The 24121-nt window shown below is 38.6% G+C and overlaps 1 protein-coding gene across 1 annotated transcript in view; it reads right to left on the bottom strand.

The window, feature by feature from the left end:
• The window catches only part of LHFPL3 (LHFPL tetraspan subfamily member 3), a 481707-nt gene extending 458371 nt beyond the window's left edge, over window positions 1-23336 (bottom strand). Inside the window, exon 1 of the mRNA XM_081101782.1 lies at window positions 22798-23336. Coding sequence (XP_080957908.1) covers window positions 22798-23230 — 433 coding nt within the window. The 5' untranslated portion in view covers window positions 23231-23336. The remainder of the gene's footprint in view (window positions 1-22797) is intronic.
• Between the last annotated feature and the right edge of the window lie 785 nt (window positions 23337-24121).

Genomic DNA, 24121 nt, shown 5'->3' with positions numbered 1-24121 from the left:
CGTAAGGTAAATATCTGATATGCAGGGTGTATTTTCATTGTTAAAAATTGAACATAATTAAAGCAAAAACAATATGTAATTATATATGTGTTTTCCGATGGTCTTAGGCGACCCCTGTGAAAGGGTCGTTCAACCTCCAAAGGGGTCACGACCCACAAGTTGAGAACCGCTGATCTAGGTGTTGCCATACGGGTACTCTGTAGATGTGATTAAAGCCCACAATTAGAAGGATGGCGTTAAGAGCAAAACAGGCTTCCCTGACAACCAAGAAGATGAAATTTCACCTACGATCAGCAGCTTCAGCTCATGCCCAAGAGTTCCAGCTTGCCCTTCCTGACAGCCTGCCCCCACAGATTTCAGACTTGCCCAGCCAGTCCCCACAATTGTGTAAGGCAATTTCTTGAAATAAATCTCTTAATATATATCTCCTATTGGTTTTGTTTCCCCAGTTGAACCCTGACTGATACAGAAAGGAAGAAAAGGCTTGAATACATAGCATCCTGCTTGTTTCTCGTCCACTGAAGTTGGCTACCTGAGATTTAGTACTTACAGAGCTTTAAAGATGCCCTATCTTCAATGGTAGTTTTAGATAGTCATTGACACAGATGCCCTAGTCAATAACTATTATTTGCCATTAAGAGGAGGAAAAAAGGCCTGATTAATGACTAGAAATTAAAGAGTAGAAGATTTTAGTTTAATACAAGAAGAACTTTCTAATAACCAGGCAGGCATATCTAAAATTTTATAAACAATGTAAAGTATTTTTCTGTTAAACAAAACTTTACTTGTATTAAGTGACATTTCACTTCAATCATTGAAAATTTGGAACCTGAATTGAGATGTATTTTCATTGTTAAATACGTATGGGATTTTGAAAACTTGGTATGGAAAAAAAATATATATAAAACATCTTATTAATAATTGCTTTATCAATTACATATAGAAGTGGAATAATTTATATTTATCGAATTAATAAGATGCATTGTTAAAATTAATTTCACCTCTTTTTACCTTTTTAATGTGGCTACTAGAAAATCTGAAGTTGCATATGTGGCTTGCATTATATTTCAAATGGACAGCGCTGGTCTAGAGAAATGGGCAGCACTCTGACCAGGACCTTCAACCTCTGAACTTAAACACAGAATAGCAGTAGAAAAAGTTCAACTAACAAGCATATGAAAAGATCATTTTTTTAAACATTAAAAATTTAGAGAAATGCAAACGAAAACATATACACACACATCCTTTACACATATAGACTGACCAAAATTAGAAAAATGAGAAAACTAGAAGCTTTCTCAGTGGGATGCGGAGGATACAGGGGTGCTCCTACACAGCTGGCGGACATGTGGACTGGAGCTGCCAGCCTCAACAGCAAGCTCACCCAATGCAAAGTCAGCATATGTGCGCCCTGTGGCTCAGCAATTCCCAAACACTCCCACATAGGTTCATCAAGAGAGGTGAACAAGATGTTCACTGCAGGGCTATTCGGCGTGGTGGGGATCTAAAAGCAATCTGGGTGCCTGTCACCAGATGAATGTGGTGGGTGCTATTCGGAGTACTGCGCAGCCATCAGCAACAATGGGCCAGAAGTACATACAGCCACATGAATGGGTCTTCAAAACCTAGTGCTGCATGAAAAAAAAATGTTTAAAATAAATAAACAGATAAGAAAAAGAGAAATAAATCTATAGCAGAATACCATTTACTGAAATTAAAAATACAGGAACACAAATAAGAAAGATATTTTTATAAGAATTCATACATACAAACAAAAGGATACACATCAGACTTGCTATAATGGTTTGTCAATGGGTGAGGAAGACAATGGGAGTGGAAATGAGGAAAAAAGGGACTAACTAGAAAAAATAAATAAAAGAAGAGAGAGAGACACAGAATCAAGCTTTGCTTTTCCACCTAATGGGGGCTCTCTGGACAAGTCACATAATCTCTTTGCGTTTTAGTTACGTCATCCGCAAATAACAAAATCTTCCTTGAAGGAGCGTTAAGAAAATAAAGGTGCTATGTATAAAGTACCCAGCACAGCATTGTAAATCCCAGGGTTCCTTCCATGGAAACAACCATTATCAACTGAATTTTATGCAGGTTCACCCTTTGAAGCACATCCTTCCTGCTCTATTAGGCATGGGTGCTCATAGCTTATTTAACACCAGGCTAATTGGATACCAATGAAGAAAATAAGGCACCATGCTGCAAATTTTAGGTAGCTATTTAGGATTATCCTTTATCTTATAGGAATTTCTCTCCCTCTGCAAATACATCTTCCATCCAGCATCTGCTGTTTATTTGCATACAAATGAATAATTTACCACTGTATCTATCAGGAACACGGACCCAAACTAAGACTTGAGGAAACATAAATAAAAAGGACTAATTCAATGACAGAATATTAAGAAGTTCTAAAAAAAGGTGTGATCCCCCCACACATTACCTTCCTCATTTGGTCTCATCTAATATGCAACATGGCACACCTTATTTCACTCCTCGTCAGTATAGTCACCTATAAACCCAGGGAGTTTTAATATGGGAATTCCTCCCAACACTGGTTACTGCCAAATATCTTACACTTCCTCACAGAATGAACTATAGTGTTATTGATTACACATTATAGATATATAGAGATAGATATAGAGATAGGTATAAAATGAACAAAATGCCTGGTTTCCTAAACATGTCAGAGCTTTTAATGCATTCTCATAAATACACTGTAAACAGAAATCAGTCCATTTCAATCCATTCAGAGCATCTGAGGCATCCGGAGCTGTGGAGGGAAAACAGCCTTTCTGCATCGCCCTCACAGGCTCCCCACTGAAAGCTGGCACCTCCCAGCAACAGAGGAGAGTCACCCTCTCAGCCTACCGCTCGGAGCTTTTCTAAACTGTTTTTAAATGGGGGGCCCTACTGTTACTGGAAGATTAGCCAGGAGCAAGCGGCTGGTTCTATCTGGATCCCACCTACACCTACTGGACCCAGACTCTTGGCTGAAGACTTGGAGGGGGGGCCCACATGATTCACCCTACACTGAGGGAAAAGGAGAGAAAGCTGCCCCCCTGGAAATCAGGCTTAATATCCTCTGCCTTAAGGGTCCTACCTCCTTTTAGATTACAAAATGCTCTGGTGAATACTAGGCAAAGTCTCAGCAGTGCCTAGTATAAGATTGTAAAGGGTGTTCAGGGTACAGGAACTCCAATATTAAGGGAAAATTAGGAGGATTAGGTGGGGAAGTTGTGCTCACCAAAGGAGACATGCACTGTGTCTCAACTGTCTGGGAGACATATGGACTACAAGGAACGGTAGGATGCTTTGAGGCAAGACCTGCTTAAATTCAGCAGGGAAAGGGATTAGAGTGCTGGGAACAATAATGATAACAAGTCACATTTATGCAATTCTTATCACGGACTTTGTACTACATTAAGAACTTGACCTATAAAGTATTTCATATGTAAAATGATTAGAATATAAACATAAAAGTAATAATTACATCTAGTAATTCATTTGTCTTCACAAATACAAGCAAAAGGGAGTAGTGATTTTTAACAGAAAAAAGGAAAGCCTAGACTTACAGGATGTAGAGACCTAGGGAGGAACAGTGCCACAGTCATGAAGGGAGGATGCATGGAAATTTGTAGGTATTGCCTTATGAGTCAAATCTTTCCTAATGTTAATGGCAAACAAGAAGGTAAATGTATCCTTATGGGGAGTCAATGTAGTTGCTATCTTTAAATTTTTAAATTTCACTTATCTACAATAAATATTCCAAAAATTTATATGGAACCACAAAAGACCCCAAATAGCAACAGAGATCTTGAGAAAGAAGAACAAAGTTGGAGGAATCATGTTACCTAATATCAAACTATACTACAAAGCCACTATAATGAAAACAGCCCAGTACTGGCACAAGACCAGGCATATAGATTCATGGAATAAAACTGAGAGCCCAGAAATCAACCCATGCCTTTATGGTCGATTAATATTTGACAAAGGAGTCAAAAGCATACAATGGAGTAAAAACAGTCTCTTCAATAAATGGTGTTGGGAAAATTAGACAGACACATGCAAAAAAATGAAAATAGACAACCTTCTTAGACCGCACACAAGAATAAACTCAAAATGGGTTAAAGACTGAAATGTTAGACTAGAAATAGAAATCCTAGAAGAAAATATAGGCAGGTAAATGTCAAACATTTCTCATAGCAATATTTTTTCTGATCTATCTCCTTGGGCAAGGGAAACAAAAGAAAAAATATACAAATGGGACTGCATCAAACTAAAAAGTGTTTGTACAGCAAAGAAAACCATCAACAAAATGAAAAAACAACTCAATGAATGGGAGAACGTATTCGCTAATACGTCTGATAATGTACACAATTTATAAAGAACTTATAAAACTCAACACCCAAAAAAACAAACAATCCAATTTAAAAATGGGTAAAGATCCTGAATAGACACTTCTCCAAAGAGGACATACAGATGGTCAATAGATATATGAAAAGATGGTCAATGTCACTAATCATCAGAGAAATGCAAATTAAAACCACAATCAGATATCATACCTATGAGAATGGCTATCATCAATAAATCAACAAACAACTGTTGGAGAAAAGGGAACTCTTGGCAACTGTTGGTGGACATACAGATAGGTCACTGTGGGAAGTAGTATGGAGTTACCTCAAAAATTACAAATGGAACTGCCTGATGATCCAGCAATTCCACTTGTGGGAATTTATCTGAAGAAACCCCAAACTCTAATTCGAAAGAATATATGCACTCCTATGCTCCTTGTAGCATTATTTTTAACAGCCAAGATTTGGAAGCAGCCCAAGTGTCCATCAGTAGATGAGTGGATAAAACAGGCATGGTATATTTTCACAGTAGAATACTACTCAGGCATAAAAAGGAAGAAGATTTTACCTTTTGCAACAACATGGGTGGATCTGGAAAGCATTATGCTAAGTGAAATAAGCCAGGCAGAAAAAGATAGATACCATATGATTTCACTCATAAGAAAAATTTAATGAGCAAACTGAACTAATAAGCAAAACAGAGACAGACTCATAGGTAGAAAGCAGGCAGGTGGCTTGGGGGAAGGAGGAGTATTGGTGGAGGGATTAAGCAAAAAAGAAAAAAAGCCCTAACCAGTTGGGCTCAGTAGATAGAGCATCGGCCTGTGGACTCAAGGGTCCCAGGTTCGATTCTGGTCAAGGGCATGTACCTTGGTTGCGGGCACATCCCCAGTAGGAGGTGTGCAGGAGGCAGCTGATCGATGTTTCTAACTCTCTATCCCTCTCCCTTCCTCTCTGTAAAAAAATCAATAAAATATATTTTTTTAAAAAGAGAGAAAGACAACAGTGTGGTAATTAGGGGAAGTGGAAGGGTGTACAGGGAACCACAAAAGACTCCAAATAATAAAATAAAACACTAAATTAATAAAATTTTAATTTACTCAAAAATGGGATTCATTGTCTATGTTTAGTCAAACTATTAACAATTAACAATTAAATTCATAAGACTATTTCTTGAGTCTAAAAGTAAAATTTTAGACCATGATTTAGTTTCATCTTAATTTTCTTCTAAAAATAATTTTATCAGCATGGCTTTACATATAGTAACTTCTGAACTGGTAAGCTAGTTTCTGTTTATTGGGGAAAGAAGGCCATGAAAAGCGAAAGAATTTTCAAATAAATATGATCCTGTAAATCCCTTTAAGACAATCATGAAAGGCTGCTAAGATTTCTTTATGTTCTAAGGTCTGAAAATGACAAAATTAATAATATTTGCATGAGAAAATGCAATCAGCTTTAATGACACAAACGAAGATATATAGGAACTGGGAAAGAAGGGGATATCCCACCATAGTCAAGAAAGGCCACATGAATGAGATACGACAATCAGAAAGAGAGGGAATTTCTGTGGACACCTGCCATTTTGTGTGGCACTGAACGTGTGAGCTCACCTCACAGACCTCTGCCTCAGGCCTCTGCACTGCTGTCCCCACTGCCTGGCTTCTCCTCTCACTTCTCCGTGTTTCCTCTCTCCCCCCAGGTCTCTTCTTAAATGCTGTCCTATCAGAGAGACTTTCATCAGCACTCCCTATCATCCTTACCCTGCTGGGCTCTCTCCACAGAACTTATCATCACCTGACATATTATGTATTTAATTATCTGTGTTTGTAAGTTCTGTGAGGTCAGAGAATCTGTGTTTGGTTCCATGCTGTATCAACAGCACCTAGAACAGTACCTATCACTCTGCAGGTGCTCAGTAAAGATTTGTGGAATGAATGAATGAATATCCCATTCAGGCTTTAGTCTTTAGTCTTGCCCTTTATCCTTCAGGTTAACCTCAACTCATAGACTCTCAATGCTAGTCCCTTTAGAGTTAATGGAGGAAGGGGAATAAGACAGTTAGTTCCATGTAGTAGTATGAGTATGGATCCTAGAACCACACCACCTCGGTTCAAGCTTCGCTATATTGCTTCCTCAACGGCATTGTCCAATAGAACTTTCCATAATGATAGAGATGCTCTGTTCTGCACTGTCCAGTGTGAAAACAGCCATGATCCCTGCCCTCAAGAAGCCACCAGCCACATGGACCTATTGAGCACTTTAAGTGTGGCTAGTGTGACTGAACAACTAAATTTTTAATGCCATTTAACTTATTTAAATAATACCATTTAACTTATTTAAATAGTCGCATGTGACCAGAGTTTACTGTCGATTGGACAGCACAATTCTAGATGTATATTCCTGGCAACATTTCTTAATCAATCTGTGCCTCCATTCCCTCATCAGTGAAATGGTAACACTAACAACAAGAAAAATAAATAGCACCCCATAGATTTTATGAGGATTGTATGAGGTCATATGTAGCACACTAGAACAGTACCTGGTCCATAGTGAACTCTCAGTAAATGCTACTATTGTGGGCAAAAGGAGCTGGCTTTGCAATAACACTGAATCCTTAGCTATAACAACAATATTAATCTAATATATAAATAAACATAAGGAAATATAGGCATCTCCAAAATGTAAGATTACAAGGGCAGGGGGGTGGGGGGGAAAGACACATATGTAATACCCTTTGTAATACTTTAAGCAATAAAAAAAAAAACACCTGACTATACATGATAAAAACTAAAAGAAAAAATAAATAAATAAATAAATAAATAAATTAAATAAAATAAAAACAAAATGTAAGATTATATCAAATATGTGATAAGTCAGAAAATAGAATAAATATAAAGGAAATCTAAAGTAGCAAGCCAACAAGTTGACAATTTTAGTTGATTATCAATGTAACTCTAATAAAATAGCAGTTGCCATAGCAGCGAAAGATCAAAAAGTCATTTCAAAATCAAAGACAAGGAGCATCTTCCTAAAGAGACCTTGTGAACAATATAACTGAACAATATCATGAAATGACTCCATTTATGTCTGGAGTTTACCATAGAGAATAATTCATTTCCCAACACTGTTGCCCAGCTTTCAGTACCTACTTTACAACTGCACTCAAGATTCTACATATTTTTCTTATATCTGAGGGTTTAATTTATGATTTTTAAAAACTCACCACAGTGATGGAGTGAACAGGGTAAATGGCGGGGGGAAGGAAACATCTATAATACTTTCTACAATAAAGACTAATTTAAAAAAAAACAACAACCTCACAACAGTGAAAAAGATAAAACAATTTTTATAAGAAAAAAATGATTAAGAAATATATCTTGTGACACCACTTTATTACTGCCCTTGGAATCAGCAAATTGATGTTATTGTAGTTTGAAGGAGGCTTGAATTAAATTTTTTTGTATTGTCTTTTTGTTAGCCTCCAAATAAAATGTTCTTTCCCTACCTATACAGGTTTTTTGTTTTGTTTTTTTGTTTTTGTTTTTTTTTTCATTTATAAACTCCATGCTTTTTCTCCTTCCCAGAGAATTTGAATGTCAAGTCAAATTTGCAAAGAAGTAGAAGGAGGCAGGGAAGGAGGAGGAACAAAAAGGTTTTTGGGCTCCCTGATTGGATGGTACCTGATCATTCTCTTGCAACCTTTATATAAATGTACATAAATGGAGCAGGGACAGTGGAAACTGCGCAAGATTACTGCTGCTCTGTCACATGCCAGTCCCATCTGCTTAGCTCCTTGAATTATACTGCTCTCTGTCTTTTTGTCTTTTCCTTTGTCCTCTAGATCTTCCCACCTTGTTCTACTCTGATTGTATGGTTGTTACTTTTAAGGCTGAGAACTAAAAGAATTTCTTTTGGATAATAATCTATTTGAAAACAAGTTTATACTCAAATATGTTAGTGTCTACTTGGTTCTCTAACATTTTTATTTTTTGTGTTAGGGTCAAAATTATTAAACCATAAAAATAAAACCTGTTTTCTTCGGTAGAGTTTAAATCACACAGAAATAATAAGATATTCAGTTGCACTAACTCTGTGGGGAAATCACCTATGTTGACCCCTTCTCTAAAAAGAGCAGAGAATTTGTCTTTATACCAGTTCCTAGAATAGAGCTTTGAGTTGTGGCTTCAGTTAGTACATTGGGAGATAAGGCAAATTTACAACAGGCATCCTAGGCATGAGATGTACAACGGTGGTGAAAACAGCCATGACCCCTGCCCTCAAGAAGCTTCCAGTAAGAAGATCAAAAGGAGCTGCAATTGCGGACTACACTTCCTGTGTGAGCCCTATTGATATCATTCTACAGATCCCATCTCCAACCCAAAAAGAAGGCCCAAAGGGCACCCACTCCAGGAAGTTCCACAACTTTCTCTCTTCTCTCACTATTATCAATCCCCACACAAACCTAGAATGGGAAGAGCTTCGCCCAACAATAACGCAGTAGCAATGAAATGACAGCTCCAAAATGTACATGATTTCTTTTCTAGATTAAAAGAGAAATAAAGTAATGAGGTCATAGGGGGTTTATATAGAACAGTAACCTACTAGGTCCTTTACATTGTTGTTGTTCTTTCTGGGACTGCCTTTCTACAGTGATGATGATGATGATGATGCCAACGATGATGATTTGATGCTAATACCAAATTTTTGTGAGTGTTTTCTATGTTCCAGACATGGCATAGGTACTATATTTATTCAGATGAGGAACCTAAGGCACAGACAGGCTAAAAAACTGTCCCTAGGTCACACAATGAACTTGTAAATGAAGCAACCACCACACAAACCCAGATGTTTCAGAGCTTATGCACTTACCTATTGTGACCTAGCTGCCTCCGCATGTTTCTTATTAGTGATACAAAATTCTTTCCAAACCTAGGAAGACCAATCATGAAGCGATCCTAAATATTAGAAAGTATTTCAGTCTCCCGATCTTCTCAAATACACATCATATGCACCCAATAAGTAATGATAAATTAATGATTGAAAGAATTGAAAAAGACCGAGAACCCAAATTACAGTATTTCTGTGATTTTGTTTGGTATTTTTATATTAAAACTAAAAGAAATTAATTACCTTATATGCATATGCCATTGAAAGTGGAGTCCTTCATCCCTTTGCTCCTAATATATAGTCCAGCTTAGAAAAATATGACATAACTCACTGTGGGAGAGTCATGAGTTTTGAATAGTAGGTTCAGAAATTATAATTAGTTTGCATACATCAATCCACATTTTTCTGATCCTGTCCCTCTTTCAGCAATGACATAAATTGGTGACTTGGCACTTGGAAGTTTAGAGTTTATGTGGCCACAGAACTAAGCAAAGTGAACTGAATATCATCCATGGATTTACATTTTAGGCAATATGGCAGATCAGGTGACAAAAAACAACAACCACACATACAAACAAACAAACCCTCTCAAATAGAACACCTCGAAATTCTGCATAAATATCCAGAACATTTTTTAATACACATGGCTGAGCTCATTGTGAGAGAAATCCTTAGAGGTAAGAAAAAAGACAAAGCAAGAATCCAAAGTAACAGCTGAACAGTAAAGTTGACACTGACATTGGCTGCACCAACTGAATGGTAGTGTTTAGAGTTCCTACTCGTCTTTTTCATGATACACATTTAAAAATTATATTATTACAATAGCAATTACTAGAATAAATGGGAGAGTATTTGGGAGCATCTATATGTAAACTTTGCAAAAACGTTTATTATATTTACTTCGTATCAGAAAAGTAGAATATTAAATTTCACATATATTGGATATACATTCAAGATTAAATATTCTGACTTTGTATAAACGATGCCACCATAATATTTGTAAATATTTTAACAAGTAACTTGAACTTTCTTTCATGAACATCTATTTTCTTTCCTTTTAGGTTATGCTTGAGATGGTTACATGCAATTCCTAATTCAAATTTTTAATGATGATGTCTTTAAAAGTCTCACTCTATATAAGCAGTTTTCCATAAGTTTGTAGCAGCTAATAATGAGTAGAAAAGAATTAAGACATTAGAAAAGAATAAGAGAATAAACCTAAAGCGAACAGAAAAAAGGAAATAAAAATAAAAAGCAAAAATTAATGCTATGAAACAGAAGGTAATGGAGATGAACAATGAAGATAAAACTGGCTCTTATAAAGTCTAATAAATCTGACAAACTTTTAGCAAATTGATATAAAGAAAACAAAGATGACATCTACAACTTATATGCTTATAAGAGTAGGGACAGTTATATGCCAATAAATTTAAAAATGTAGATAAAATGGAAAAATTCTTAGAAAAATGTATCTTTACAAATTTACTAAAGATGAAATTAAAAATCTGAATGACTCTATAACCATCAAACAGCTGTAATCAGTAGTTTCAAATTTTCCTACGAAGAAATATGAGACCCAGTTTTATAAAATAATTCTATAAAACACAAAGGATCAGACTATTCCAATAGCACATAAATGCTTTCAAAAACTCAAAAAGAGGCTTCTCAACTACTTTTATGAGTCTTATATAATCTTGATACCTAAACCAGATACAGACAGTATGACAAAGGAAAAATAAAAAGACCAGCCTTACTCATGAAGATACTTTTTAAAATATTAAATAAAATATTAGAGTCTGAGACTCACAGTGTATATCAAAGTAGTGTTGTTTTTAAAATGCATGATTATTTCAACATTAGAAAATCTAGCATTATAATTCATATTATCAATATATATTAATTCAGAAAAGTCATTTGATCATCAGAAGAGATCCAGAAAATGCATTCAATAAAATTCAACATATATTTATAATCTAAAAACTCCCTATCAATGTAGGAATATAAGAGAACTTCCTTGACGTAATAAATAGTATTTGAAAAAAATCTACTCCATATGTCATACTAAATGGTGAAATATTAAAAGCATTTCCTTTAAAAACAGAAAGACCAAAAGTAAAGAATGTGTTACTCAGGAATGTGTATACTACTGTACATATTATATGTATATATGCACATTACATGTATATTTGCATTAGTATTATAAGGAATGTAGACTAATAACGCAAAACTCAGTAAAGTGGCTACATCTGAGTGGATATAATGAGGAAAGTGGGTGGCAGACATACAAATGGTCATTTTATTGTTCTTCTTTACACTATACACACACACAGGCACATACACACAAATGTAAAATATATTATTCATAAAATGTAAAATATGTTCTTCATAACATGTTTGGAAATGAACTGAAATAATTCATTTTGCAAATATTAAACAAAATCAGAATGATGGCTAGGCTAAGTAACATAACTACAATAGAAATGTAAATCACCTTCTCTTTCATTGTACAAGTTCAAGCTTGCCTTCATATAAGTCATATTTCTCCACTAAACAGATAATACTTTACACATTTGAGAATAAATTCTCATGTCATCATGAAACTTGGAGAAGGAAAAATCATATATGAGACTCATTCTATTACTTGAATAAATCTAACACCATTAAAACTTTAGTTTTAGGGACCACCTCTCAGTCATTAGGCTGGTTTTCTAGAGCTTTTGTGTAAAAAAAGAAATCAATTCTTCAACAGTGCACAAAGGAAGAGAACAGCCCTTGTCAAGTGAATGAACTCATATTGATTGCAGAACTTTTCTCCTTTGTTCTACGCACATTAAATCAGTCCTGGTCTTCTAAGAGTCCCACAGCAATGCTAGGGTGCTGTATTGAACTGCAGGACCAGTACAGGTTTTGGCTTTCTGGCCTGTCCAGGCACAGACACTTCAGTAGACACTGGGGCCAGAGTCAGGCACTGGGGTTAATGAGGGGGACATTTTGTGAGGGTTAAAAATAATGTTTTTGAGTGTGAGATGGAAATAAAGGCTTGATGTTAAGCTGGAAAGTGTGCTTTTTGGCAGTTTTTCTCTAATGAACTTTCTGCACTTCAGGGTCCCAAAAAAATAAATTAGAAACCAGACTGAGCTGAGGTCCCATGTTTTGAAAGGAAAAAAAAGAACAGAATTTGTGTGTTTTTCAAGTGGGTTCTACTGACAAAAAGCTATGTGACAGTGTACAACTGTGCCCAATTGCAACAGCTAGGAAGAAAGCAGTCACTCATTCCTTCTTTTTGTTGTTATTGTTGGGTGTGTTTTTTTGTTTGTTTGTTTTTGTTTTTTAAGGAAATGGAGACTCGAATAAGATAAGTTGGAGCTAGTGATGAGATGAGATGCAATTTTTTATTCTGATCCTATGACACATTATTTGCCTGTGTTATTCTGAGTTATTTTAAGTATTATTTTTAAATTCTGAAAAGTCCTTAAAGTTTCCCAAGAAATGGAATTTCAAGTTCTACTTTTTTTCATTTGCAAACATGCTTGGGCTGCTGCAGAGATGCAATTATAATGCATAGTTTATGGCCACCAAGATCAAATGGCTGTTTAGAATCCTGTAGTTCTGAATTCCTCAACTTCTTTTGAATTCTCCAGTGATGTCCAAGTTATACAAACGTGTCCATCTCCAGGCTAAGAAACAAGTCAAAATGTTCCAATGGAAGACCATGCCAATGGGTCCTCTAAAAATGCAGGCCCCTCAAGTCACAAAAGTTTCCTAGGTTAGGTAAGTAATAGAGACTAATTAAAAGAATTTACATCAAGGCAATGCGTTACAGGAGGAGTTGGCTTTTCCCTTGTAGGTAAAAGGAGCTTTCCTCCTACTGCATGCGTTCTGGATAAATCCCTTTTCTCATTCTTTTTCAAGCTTCATATTTTATCCTCTACGCTCCTTCCTCTAAATGTTACAAGTACTGTCAGGGTGAAAATGGCTGTGGACCTGACCCTATAAAAGGCGACGTTCTGAGAAGCACAAGATGACAGGGCTGGAGCTCCCTCTAGAGCCCATCCTGCAGTGAATGGAGGGGTCTTCAGCAAAGAGAACTAAGATTTGGGGTGGATCTGCCCATTTCCCCATCCTCGCTCATCTTGGACAGGTCTCAGGAGACTGAAAGGTCTAAAAGAGCAGAGCTGTTCACCATGACCTACAGGATGCATGGGGGAGACCGTCTCGCTGTGCTCACCAGCATCTCTGCACCTGCACCTCTCAAGATACTTAGTTCATAAGTTCTCTTGTCAACATCAGCGCTGGATATTCGCCATAAAAGGGATACTGGTAATAGGTAAAGCAGAGAATGTTCATTTGTTCAGTTTTCAATCCAGTGGTTTAGGTCACAGTCATAAATGTAGTAATAGCTGATACTCTCATTTTATAATAAGCTGATGTTTTTAAACTTGAAATGAAAATTTTAATAACAATCAATGATGGGGTTTGTTTTTTTAAGCTTCTTTAGAAAAGCTACAGAAATGGGCATGTTAATAAAAAAAACAGCAATATGATTGTCATTTGAGCATAAATCGGAGAATCTTAAATCACTGCTTTCTTTGCTTTGGGAGAAAAATAAAGATTCGCAGATGTAATATTGAGAAACCATTTTCAAAACATTACAGCTACATTTAAAACAGTCAGGAAAAAATGCTGCTTTGGATTTGTTCCTGTTGTTATATGATGTTATTACATATTGAGAATATTCCATTTTGCTTTTGGTAACTGTGAAGAAAAAATAATTTAGGCATTTCCACATCACTTGGGGGAACTTAAGAATGCCTAAGTACTTAGGTCTTAACATAATCAAAAGATTGGCTCACAATGCCTTTAAAACATGGCTTCCCCCCACCCACCCAAGTTTGTTCAGTTGAAATTATTAAGCAGTTTAAAATTATCTAAAAAATACATTCTTATTACTTTGAGTCATTACTCTAGACAAATAAAATGGAAGAGCTAAACCCTGTTAATACAAAATTAAACCCTTCACTGAATATGGTGTTTGTTAGTAATGTACAATGTCCATTATAGAAATCACAATGGCATTTATACAATACTGTGTGATTTCTAAAATGATTCCATAGCCATTATCTTTCTTGATCCTCAGAACAAGACAGGTCTGGCATATACAAGTAGTGAAACAAAACTATCCTTTAACTTGTATATTGTGAGTTTGATCTTTCTGTCTACTAAGTTTTCTGAATACTAATCACTCCTCCAGCCCTGTTCTCTTTAATGGTAGCAGCATTAATAATAACAGTAATCATAGCTAACATTTATTGAGTGCTAGCTCCACTTTTAAGAGTTTTACATGGATTAATTCAATAATCCTAGAACACAGAAGATAGGTATTTTATTTAAGGTCATTATATTGAGGAACTCTAACTCTGGATATCTATGTGTTTGTCTAGGATTATACCATATTTGCTTTCTGCTTTAATTTTACTCTATTTTTTTATTTTTCCAACGTTTACTTTGTTGGTAAATGCTCAGAAACACTTGGGTAACAGATGATATCTTTAATATCCGTGACTTGTAATCTCTTTGTATGTATCTTGAATACAATTACATAAGACTTAGAAAAATAACATGAAAAGTCAAGAGCAGTTAGAGAACTTACCCAAAGTCATCCAACCAATAAGTGGCCAAGCCAAGACACAAATCTTACAACCACTTCCCAACTCTGATGCCTCCAGAAGCTGCCAGGTCTATCATTACCTTCTGTGTGACTTGGTGATCCCATCCACCATCACCACTTTCACCACCACCATCAACAAGCAAGTCTATTAAGAGCATTTCTGCATTTGATTCAGGACACAACAGATGATACAGAGCCATTAATGCTGACATGTGCCCTTGTCCTGTAGGATTCCCAGTCATAGATTGAAAGCAATGAGATCAGAGATATAACCAAGGGGACAGTGTGGGCAAAGAACCACACAGGCTCTAGGTTCAGGAACTGGAAAGGATGGGATGAGGAGTACCTTGTCACACCTAAGCATGTTGGAAGAGGGAAATCTGGTAAACATGTAGGCAATTATTTTCTCTGTAAATAGCAGTCCCTTCCTTCTGTATCACGTTGATGCAGAATGGTGAACGTGCATATTGAAGACTTATACTAAATAACTGTACATTAAGTTGGGAGGCAAAAGAAAGTGGTAGAAATAGTGCTGCACTGGGAATCGGATGTGTGTTAGTCTCAATTTTTCCAAGATGTAATTTTGGCAAGACTCTTAATTTCTTTCAGACTCCAAGGCAGGAGTCTGAGTACAATTTTTAAGCTTCAATTTCTTCATCCTCAAAAATGGGCATTATAATATTAAACCTGTAGGATTGTTGAAAAGGTTAAACATAATAGACTAAAGCTTTTGCAAATAGTGGTTCCTCAATAGTATTTACCATTATTATTTATAAGTAAGTTTTAATATCCACCCAACTTATAAAAGTGTATGAGTCAATATCAATTTGGCACTTGTTTAAATGTTTGCTTGGCTAGACTGTTGCTCAGAGATGGACCATGCCATTTTCTATAGCATGAATGCCCAATAAAATCACACCTGGAAAAATAATTATTTTCAATAAATCCATAATCTAATTGGGGCGTACTAGCAATAAAAGTCATTAATGGAGGTGAGAAAAGCAAAGCAAAATGTCTCAAATTGTTTTGGCTACATATATTTTTCCTACTCTACACTCTAATATAAAATTACCTATAAAATGGTACAAAACTTTCACAATTTTCCAGAAAAGAGAAAATTATTTTTCCAAATTCATACTATGTCTTCATTTTTCTGGACTAGTGTCTTTCAAATATTTTGACTGCAGCCCACAGTAAGTACTACATTATACATCGCAATCCAGTGCGCACACACACACGTAAATATTTTAGGAAATAAAGGTTTCATAAAACCCTTATTATCTATATTCATATGTTCTATTTTGTTTTAATCCAAGTTTTAATGCTGATCACTTACATACTGAATTGATATCAGGACCCATCAAAGTGTCACCAACTATATTTGTAAAACACTGCAGTACAGCATTCCTTTTCCTATAAAGATTTTCAAAAAAATACTAACTAGTCAGTACTACACCTTGTCCAGTTAACTGGTTAAAATGTGAATATTCAGTTAACTAATATTTGGTATTCCATAGATCCACAATATCCCTGGTTATTATCTGAATCTTAGATAAATTCAATTAATCTAGCTTATACTATACATGTTCTTAAAATGTTCTGTAAATATATTTACCCTAGGTGCTCATTGTCAGTTCCCTTTCCCCACTAAACACACTCTATAAATCAATTTAGCTTCACAATCTGTAACTAGATTTCCAAAGAGAAACTATAGAACGCTTTTTATCGAATTTTACAATGACCTTTCTTTCTTAGGTTTGCTTATTTTAATCCTCCATTCCCATCTACCATACAAGAAGTTCAATCATCTCTCCCTTGAATACCTTGATCTTAGAATCCATTATAACTCCCAGCATGAGGGAAGGGGGTGGAGCCATAATTTTTCTTTCTTGGTAATTGAGATTTGCACACAGCTTTGCACTGTAATACGCATTCCAGCTTTCTGCTTGTCCTGTGTAAATGCATTTTTAAGCATTGATTATATCAAATTCAACAGGCTTTTGATGTTATCAAATTCCACAGGCTTTTCCACCTTGAATTTTTTCCAATCTTTTTTATCCATCCTTCATTTATTTTTGGTGTCACTCTTCTAATCCCTGTCATTCTTCACAGCTGGTTTTCAAATACTGAGCCTTCTGACAATGATAACAGACATCTCCGATTTTGATTTTATGTCTCACTCTTAATCTTCATTAAAACAACAAAAAAGGGGGCTTTACAGAGCACTCCCCTCATAGACTATGTGCACCTATAGTAAATGGGCCTAAGACGCATTCGGTACTAAAGCGAAAGGTGAGTTCCCTTCAAACTCCGGTTTGCCATTCTTTTCTAATAGGGAAAAAAAATATGGAGAATACTCTTGATTAAGTTATGCATGAAATCTTTTCTGATCAACTATTATTTATCATTCATTTTACTACCTTTCACTATTCTTCCACTAGCTCTTTCATTGATAAGCCATAATCTCAAGACTTCATGCAATTAGTCTAACTTCACTCAGCCTGTCATTTGCAATCCCTTCTCCTATGAAACACATATATACAGTCCCTACCCTGCCGGAGACCTGGTTTTATTAGGCTGGAGAAGATGTCAGAATCCAGGTTTGTGAGACCAATTCAACAGTTTCATGCCAGCAACTCTATTTCAGAAAGGTTTGCTTTCTTCTTTCACCCTGTCCAAGAGAAGTTCAATAAGATTCATGTCTAGACTGATCAAAAAATTATTTATCTTCTTTTTGCAAGCCACTCATTTTTCTGTTCTACTTTAGGAAAAGAGATGAGAAATGTGCTCAAGATTATAGTTAGGACAGTTTAACTATGAATGGTACAATGATCCTGTGTAGAAGGAGTGTCATAGAATCGTGGCTATAATTTGAGAGCTGCATGATATTAATTATGTGAACATTTAGCATTCTGAAAAAGATTGTTTTTTGTTAATTTCTTTTTACAAATGCCTCAGTGACTTTTCATAACAGCTTTATGTCTAAGTCATCAAATACTTTATCTACTATTTGCTAAATGCACCAGCCTCTTGTTTTCCATTGTTATTATTTTTTTGTTATTGTTAAGAATAAAGGTCAGTTCCTTGGTCTTTCCTCGTATCCAATAAAAATTCCAGTTTACTCATTATAAAGAAAAATCATATTAATTAAAGCTGGTAGTGACTCCCAAAGTTCAAATCTATTATGCAAATTATACTTTAAAATTCCCCTAGTGCCCGGCCAGTGTGGCTCAGTTGGTAGTGTCATCCCACGTACCAAGAGGTCGCTGGTTCGATTCCCAGGGATCTGAAGTTCTTTCTACTCCTCTTTGCTCAGTTTATCTCATTGCACCACACACAAAAGTGCGTTGAGCCACATACTGCAACTATAGCTATATGCTCTGCTGTTTCTTTTTCTTTATTTTTTTTTAAATTTTGTTCACTTTGAAAGATTCTTAAGGTATGCACATGAAATGTAATATACTGACCTGGCCATCTGGATTTTCTTTACTGGGTCAGAACCTCATACCATACATAAGCAACAATCACTGAATAACTGTTTCATGTTAAGCATCTGATACCACATTCTGGTTAGGTATGTAAGTATGTGTGTATGTATTTATGATTTATAGAAGTATATAAGTATCTTGTTAACACTTTACAGTGGATAAAAGCTGTTAAATATGCAGTCTTGCACTAAGGAAAAAAAATCAACTGATAGTATATATTATGAGTTATATGGATCCTGTCATTTTTCACACAGTCACTCAAAATCTCACTGTTATAAAAATCATTTGTTTTGCCTGGTCAGTGTGGCTCAGGGGTTGAGCATCAGCCTTTGAACCAGGAGGTCACAGTTCAATTCCCTGTCATGGCACACACCACAGGGTGTGGGCTCGATCTACAGTAGCGGGCGTGCAGGAGGCAGCCAATCAATGATTCTCTCTCATCATTGATGTTTCTGTCTCTCTTTCCCTCTCCCTTCCTCTCTGAAATCAGTAAAAATATTTTTTAAATCATGTTTTGACATTCACATTAATGTATTTTCCCTCTACTCTTTGTCATATTCCTGTCGCATGACATAAAAACAAACAAACAAACAAAAACCCCACCAGTTTCTAAATTCTCATTTTCAAATAATTTCCCTATAAGTTTGACTTAGTAAATAAAATATTCTTAAAAGTAGAATGTGTTGTTAGGAAATGAAAACTGCCTCTCAGTGGTGGTATACATTCTTTGCTCTGCATCTGGGGAAGTGTTTAAAGTACTCTGGCAGGGGAACCTTCCCCACCCTCACCCCCACTCCCCAAAAAATGGTCATTATGTAACGGAATTTGGGATGGATTAGCAGCTCTTTGAGGCAAGATCTTGCTTCCTCATACTGCTCAGCATCAGCCATTGCTAAGAACTGGCGTTGGTCCTGAATGCTGAGTTTGCAACTTGAGTAAATCCCAACCTTGTTCCCTTTTCAGAGCACAGGCATCATAACTCCACACACACAGGGCCACCCATTTGAGCAGGCTTGGCGGGCTCCCTGACACGTCAAAGAAGAGCACATCTGCCCAATGCCCAGAAAGGAGAAACGGGGAAACCTGGAGGACACATACTCCTCCTTCTGGATTGTTCCTGAAAGCACATGTATTATTTTTATGTCGTCAGTCTTTATATCAGGCATGGCCCCTAAGTATACGACCATATCCAACAGTAGTGCGACTTTAGCTCCTAGTTCTGAAGTTTCACTCCACTGAGGTTAATAATGAGTTAGAGGGGAGAGCAAGAGGAAGAGGGCAGATGTTCATAATAGCACCGTTAATTATATAGAAGAGCAACAGCATTGTCAGGTCCAATAAACTAAGTACTTTTTCTAGTTTATTGTTCAGAATCAGAAAAAGAATAATTCTTGATGTTGTATTGCCACAAGAAAATCTCCTGCCTCATCACCTTTGTGTATCATTTCATATGGGATTTTATATTCTGCCTGACTTTAATTAATGATGCTACTATATTAAAATGCCTACATAACTAAATACACAAGTTAATCACTTGACTTTCAATGAGAGTTAAACAGTCTCTAAAGAGCAAATGGTACATTAAGTCTCTTTCATAGCTAGCACATTACACTTGAGTTAGCCTTGGGACAGTTAAAAGTATGAAAAGTCTCCTTAACATTAAAAAGGAATAGTCTAAATGCTAGAAACTAAACTTTGAAAGTAACTTATAATACATTATGTTAAATTTCTTGTTAGTGTCACGAGATTTAAAAACAAAACTACATTAGCCCTATAGGTTTGGCTCAATGGATTGAGTGTCGGCCTGTGGACTGAAGGGTCCTGGGTTCGATTCCGGTCAAGGGCACATGCCCGGGTTGCAGGCTCGATCCCCAGTAGGAGGTGTGCGGAGGCAACCCATCAATGATTCTCTCTCATCATTGATGTTTCAATCTCTCTCTCCTTCTCCCTTCCTCTCTGAAATCAATAAAAATAATAAAATAAGATACATTATCTAATATATTAAAAAAACAAAACCACATTAAATATGACATTCTTCATAAATATCTTCTGTAAACCATTCCTCAGAAAAATATGTGGATATAATTGACTGATTCTTAACTGCCCCATTGTCATTATCCATTCTTTTTAATTAATATACTTCATTAATAAAGTTATGCCTTTCTGTGGTTTATCTAGAAATAAAATATCAAATAAATTGCAAATAAAGGATTTTAAAAGTATGTCTAGAACTTAAGGACCTATATCATTCCAAAATGAAGTAAATGTCCTTGTGTCATCTTTAGTACAAAGGCTACCATCACATTTTGCATTGACATATAGGAAACAAGGTAGTATATTTATGTAAAATTTCTAGGAAAAAGACATTATGCTTCACTACCGCAGAACAAATTATTTTTGTGTATTCTATTCCAGGAAGAGGAAGGAAAAACTATTGTAATAGTTGCAGTTTGTATTAACTTTAAAGCTGGTAATTCTTTTCCAAAGATAGCTTGCTTTCTTCTTAAAAGAAATTTTTAGAAAACCCCTTTGGTTTAGAGTACAAAAATCTTATTAAAATAAAATATTTAGAAATATGTTGTTGAGAAATCACTTGCAAATTACAGTCAGACCTTTGAAAATCAATCTAATTTGAATCACCAGTCTAAATAGGTCATTTAACTTAGAAAAATTAAAATGAGTTGCACAGGGTCACCTCTTTTTCTAAAACACCTGCATCCTCATGTCCTATTGTCTTCAAAGTCCAACAAGAAGTAAGTGTCAAGAACAACTATAAAACACTAATTTATTCCAAATCTCAATGTTAGTCTGCATGTGAAATGGCCATAAAAGTTTACATTATATATGAAAACAGTGGGGGGTGTCGGGGATGCTTCAAGAAGTTTGGAATGGAAGGACAGAAGGCAAAGCAGAGAACTCTTACATTTCCGGAGGATAATGGTATGTGTGTGGGGGGGCCTCTACTGGTGCTCTTCTCTTGCCTTTCACATGGGGCACATTCACAGTTCATGGCAAATCACATGCAGCTCATACAAACTTAATACAAAGCGCATACTTCCTTTCTCGTTGAGTCTCCCACAAGCTTCTCTTATATCAAACTGCCAATATAAGATCATGAACCTGATCTCTCCTGTCCAGCACCTTTAAAGACTTTCTCATTCTAGGACACTCTGGGAAACTCAGGGGTCAAATCCCTACTCCCCAGAAAACCTTCCAGAGCCTAGAAATAACTGCAAAATCTTGAAGGTAACATCTTTGAAGTGTGAACGCCATCAAATAAAACAAAATACACATGAGAAAAAATTGGCTGCCTGAGATGGCCTTGGTCCCTCCACGCCAGACCATCCATAAAACCAAAAGGACCCCGACAATGCTGGAAAAAGAGGGTGTCAGGTGTCTGAGAATGGAGTCTGCCTGCAGAGGCAGGGCACCCCAGGTGGCTGGCAGAGAGGGAATTGGCTCCATGGCAGGTAGAGAAAGGAGTCAGTTTTGTCTCATGACTCTCCGAAGCCACCAGGAAATGCACCACGTCCTTTCTGGGTGAAAAGTAACTTTGATGCTCAGAAGGAAAAAAAAAGAAATACTTTCATATTCTCCAGCTAACAACCATCTATCCCCAACAGGCAAAGAGTGACCAGTGATGCTAATGAAACAGGTTTTCCTCTCTGCCCATCTTCCTAAAGCCAATTCCCAAAAATGAGACCTTGATTCTCTCAAGACCCCTCTCCGTGGAAAGATGGAATGGAAGCACCTGTGCTCTGACAAGGACGCACACCCAAGACTTGACCTCGGGGAATTGCCAAGGAACAGCTCTAAGCCACCGTTTTCTTAAAAGGGTCAAACCCAAAACAACTCGGATTTATTCGTCTCCAGATGCATGATAACATTTTTGTAACTGCCTGGACCAGAGAGAGAAACAATTCCACTCCAGCCACCACCATTCCACACACATGGACCAAGGACAGCAACCGTCCCGGAGAGGGGCAGCGCAGGCTGACTCCTTCCACGGCAACCTCTCCAAATCGGCTTTCCGCCCCGCCGTGCCAGCCCCTCCTTGGGGCTTCGGTGCGCGCCCTGAACTCGGCTTCTCCCCATTCTCAGTTCGGAGTGGACTCGGCCCTGCGCACGCCCTGCCTCCGGCGGACCCTAAGGGGCGGCGTCCCCGCTCTTGGGAGGTTCTCAAAAGCCCCAAGACAAGTCGCTCGCGCCGGGTCCCGGGAACCCCGGGTTTCCGGCCTCCCGGGGTTCCAGCTACCCCGGATCCCCACGTCGGAGCGGATTAAGTTGCTCGGCCCCCAGCGGCGAGCACAGCCCGGGCCCCTCCCACTCCCGCCCCTCCAGCTCCGGCGCCCGGGGGTCCCCGCCTCGGCGGAGGTGAGCGCGCACTCACCGGAGGTGAGCTGCATCCAGGCACAGATCTTGTACACGGTCGCCGTGTTGCAGAAAAAGAAGAGGGTAAAGCAGATGATGCAGGCGATGATGAGCATCATGGAGAGGCCGATGAAGAAGGAAGCGGCTTTGAAGGCGCCGGAGGGCAGCGTGGAGAAGTCCGTGAAGCTGCCCCTGCAGGTCAGCTCCCGGGAGAAGCCGTTGCCGATGCAGTAGTGGAAGAGCCCGAAATACCCGGCTTGCGGGGTGTCCACGCCGTCGCCGATCCAGTAGGGCTGGATGAAGCACACCACGTTGACGATGGCAAAGCAGATGGTGAAGATGGCCCACAGCACGCCGATGGCCCGCGAGTTCCGCACATAGTTGGTGTGGTACAGCTTCGCAGCCTCCTGAGCCGGGAGCATCGCGGCGGCGGCGGCGGCGGCTCCGGGCATTCTCCCCTCCGCCTCCTCGGGCGCCGGTCCTCCGCCTCCCCCGCCTCTCCGCGCGCAGGAGACACACTCACCGAGCCGCGCGCTGCAACTCCCGTGCCTCCGCCTCAGCCCAGCAGCGCCAGTTTCAGAGTCCGCATCCTCGCTCCCGGAAGGAGGGCGGGGGAGCGCCGAGCACCCCTCCGGCTGCCCTGGCACAGCCCCGCGGCCCCCCCTTCCTCCCTCCTGGCCGGGGCGCCAGCCCTTCTCGCCACCCGCCGCCCCTCTCCCCTCCGCGGCTGCAGCTGCTGCAGCTGAAGGCGAGAAACCCCGCGCGGGGCAGTGTGGAGCGCGAGCGCCCGCACCCCCACCCCGCTTCGCGCCTTCCGCCCCTCCCCCTCCGCTCCCGGTTCGCGGTTCGCGCCGCCAGGTGCCCCGGTGCCCGGGGCGAGGAGGACTTCGGTGACCCTGGGATGCCCCTCAGGTGGCGGGCGGGACTGGAGCCGGCGAAGGGGAATCGCGGGAGGGGATGGGAACACCCACTGGGTCCTGGTTGGTGTTAGGGACAGGGCGCGCGAAGCGGGATCGGAGCATTTCAGCCCCGCACCGCAACGTGCTTCGACCTCTGCATCTTTGCAAAGGCGCTTGGGGAGCCAGGCAGGTGCTGGCGAGACACGCCGAGGGAGAGCGGACGTGCTGCCGCCCCTTAACCCACCCCTACCCCCCCGCCCCCCCCCCCCCCCCCACACACACACACACACACCACGTACAGACTCCAAGACACTTCCCCTTTAGGACCACAGAACTGCCTCTGGCTAACTCCTAGGCGGCCTCCAGTCGACGAGGTGGAGACCAGAAGTTGGGCAGGAGCTGGCAGACAATAATGTAAAAGACACCTCAAGGGTGGTCTCAGAT

This window comes from Myotis nattereri, assembly GCF_964212035.1.
Source record: "Myotis nattereri genome assembly, chromosome: 11".
NCBI classification, from domain to species: Eukaryota; Metazoa; Chordata; class Mammalia; order Chiroptera; family Vespertilionidae; genus Myotis; species Myotis nattereri.
Note: the sequence above shows the minus strand (reverse complement) of the source record. Positions and strands in the feature narration are given on the sequence as shown.